At 41.7% G+C, this 2839-nt stretch overlaps 1 protein-coding gene across 1 annotated transcript; it reads left to right on the top strand.

Moving 5' to 3' along the window:
• The first annotated feature begins 431 nt into the window (after positions 1-431).
• CYTL1 (cytokine like 1) lies at positions 432-2510 on the top strand. Its single transcript, XM_009808725.2, has 4 exons — positions 432-602; positions 708-752; positions 2133-2261; positions 2427-2510. The coding sequence occupies exons 1-4, from the start codon at positions 459-461 to the stop codon at positions 2508-2510; spliced, it is 402 nt and encodes a 133-aa protein (XP_009807027.2). The 5' UTR covers positions 432-458.
• Positions 2511-2839: the final 329 nt, after the last annotated feature.

Consider the following 2839-nt stretch of genomic DNA (forward strand, 5'->3'; position numbering starts at 1 on the left):
TCTCTCTGTCTGCAGCCTATGTAGTCCCACAGTTTACATTACGATCTCGGGAAAGAGGTGTATGTGCCAAGGCACACACTGGATCAGGGCCTATGACACTTCGATAACCCTGTGCTGTTTCTTACAGATATTTCTGTTGCTTGAGATGCTCACTAGGTTGTTTTCTTTCTGGAATGAAAAGTGCCAGCAGTGTTTGTTTTTGTTACCCTCATTACCTCCTTTCCCTGCTTCAGGCAGGAACGCGCTAGCCGCTCTGACTCATAGGTTGGCAGGAAATTTAAAACGGCAGCAAGCTGCTGCTCGGACCACCCCCAGATTTTTTTTTCCCATTGATGCAGGAGACTATTTAATTGGGGGCTGACTTGTCAAACTTACTTGTTGACGGTTACCAGTAGCTGCCTAACCATTAACAGTGATTTTTTTCCTCCCTTCCTCCTCCTTTGAACAAGCTCCCCACAATGAAGATGCTGCTGAGCCTGATTGCTCTGCTGTCTGCTGCCCTGTCAGCCAACACAGCCCCTCCAACTTGCTACTCGAGGGTGTTGTCTCTGAGCAAAGAAATCATGGAGTCCTTTAAGGAGTTGCAGACCTCCAAAGCTGGGGTGAGTCTACCTAAAAACTGCTTTTGCAAAGATGCTGCAGGTTGTTTGCTTTTGACACATTTCTCTCTCAACAAAATTGCAACCAGTCTTTCTTCTTTCCTGCAGGACTCGTGTGTGGAGATGCTGCCCAGGCTGTACTTGGACATACATGTAAGCTTTCACACTTCTTTCTTACTGCTCTGCAGTAAAAGCAGCTAATGGAAAGAGAGGATGACTCTTAGGATTGTACCCCAGAAGAGTGGTTTGAAACAAATTTTTAAAAGCTTAATTAACTAGAGATGAGTGACCAAAAAAAAAAAATTTCATTTTGAACCTTTTTAAAATCCCTATAGAGCTTCTGAGATTCTACATGTTTAAAAATTCAAAAATGAAGAAATCAATATTTTGAAGTGATTAGCATTTGTACATTATTAATTTATTGTGACAGAGCCTTTTCAGAAGTTAAATATGTGCAACAAAACTTTGTATAATAGTTTAAAAGAAGAAATGCAGAATAAACTTTCTTCACATAATAAATCTACTTCATTCTATATCATGAGTGGCTTCTGGCACTGCAGTTTTAATAAAAAGAAGTACAGGAATACCTTGCTGGCTTTTCCTGTTTTAAATAGCCACTTGTGGAATCCAGAAAGAAAAAGTGTGCCTGAGGACATGGAAGTGTGATACTGAGAAGAGGCAGCAGAAGGCATCTCCCAGCAAAAACAGAATAGCCTCCTGCACACATAGTTTATGTCATAGTGTTCTGCCCTGGGATATCCGACATATTTTGCTTCTTTTCCCAGTGCTCAACCGAGTAACTAAAAAGTAGAAAATATCAGACAAACCAAGAGATGTCTGATGCATTTTGCCAGAGGCAACTACACCATCAAGTCTTGCAAGTCAGGACCCTCCAGATCCCAATTCCAGAGCTGCCAGTGCCTCACTTCATTGCAAAGACAAAGCAATGTGAGTCCAGTGCCTCAGTTGGCCTTGCTTTAGAGCAACAGCTGGGATATTTATTTACCTGCTTCACAAGGACGTTGTGAAATTCATGTTGACTGTGCTTTATTTTGATAATGCAAAGTCTGAGGTAAAAATTACTCTGGAAAAAAATTTTGCCTGGCGTTCACAGAGTTGCCTAGTGTACGGGAATAGAGGAATCATGTCTGTGAGATCTTGATAATCTGTTTACCAGCTGAATCAGGTGCTCTCTTAAAAGGGAGACAGTGCGCCTATTCTGTAGGTAACTCCACCAACTACAGGAACAGATTTGATTGTATTGGCACTGCTGCCTCCTGAAGCATCTGAGAAATAAGCTGGCAGACCAAAACTGTGTCTATGCACTTTTCCAAGCACTTATTTGGACAAAAAATCTTTGTTATGAAATAGTGATGGTGAGTTTTCCTAGCTGAAGGTTACACAGATTACATGTACATAGAGGTAGGAATTCAAGGTCCCCACAGAGGCAGTAAGAATTTTGTAAGTGGTGGACGAGAAACATAAATCTGTGTTTGTGCAGGGTTACACATACCTCTTTTCCGTGCTTTGCAGAATTATTGTGTGTTGGCAAAACTCCGTGATTTTGTGGCCTACCCCAGATGTGAGAGAGTGCTTGAAGTGAGTGAGCTGAAGGAAAAAGCCCGGAGCCTGTACACCATTATGATCTCCTACTGCAGAAGGGTAGGTCAAGCTGCACCAACAGGGACATAGTCTCTGCTTGTAACCCTCTCTGTCTCCACCCTGCCTCCTGACCAGCAAAACTGGATCAGGGCCTGAGCTTCTCAACATTGTGCTATCTTCTGTCTTCCTCCTTATAAATGTCAGCCTTTTCTTTTGTTTCTCCAGGACTTGGTGTTCCTCACTGATGACTGTAGAGCTCTGGAAAATCCTATTCTGCCTCCCATTGAGCCGTCCGTCATTGAGAGCTAAAAGGGAGTCAACCCAAAAGTTGTATCTGGGAAATTTTCAAGGAGACCAAGAGTCAAAATATGTATACACAGTCAACTACAGCGTTAACAACTAAGATCTTTTTCAAGCACACTAGCAATATTATCTCAGACCTACCCATTTTTCTGCGCCTTGGCAGGAAATGAACTGCATGCCTTGCATACTTACTGAGCTGCTAGGGAAACTACGGTTAGAGAGCATTTTTTCATATGGCAAGGTATGGTATTTCAGCTTAGCCAAATGTATAAAGTATGTTTTGTTTAAACATTAAAATACTATTTTTTTTTAGTCTTTTATGAATAACTAGATTC

Source organism: Gavia stellata, chromosome 5 (assembly GCF_030936135.1).
Source record: "Gavia stellata isolate bGavSte3 chromosome 5, bGavSte3.hap2, whole genome shotgun sequence".
Classification (NCBI taxonomy): domain Eukaryota; kingdom Metazoa; phylum Chordata; class Aves; order Gaviiformes; family Gaviidae; genus Gavia; species Gavia stellata.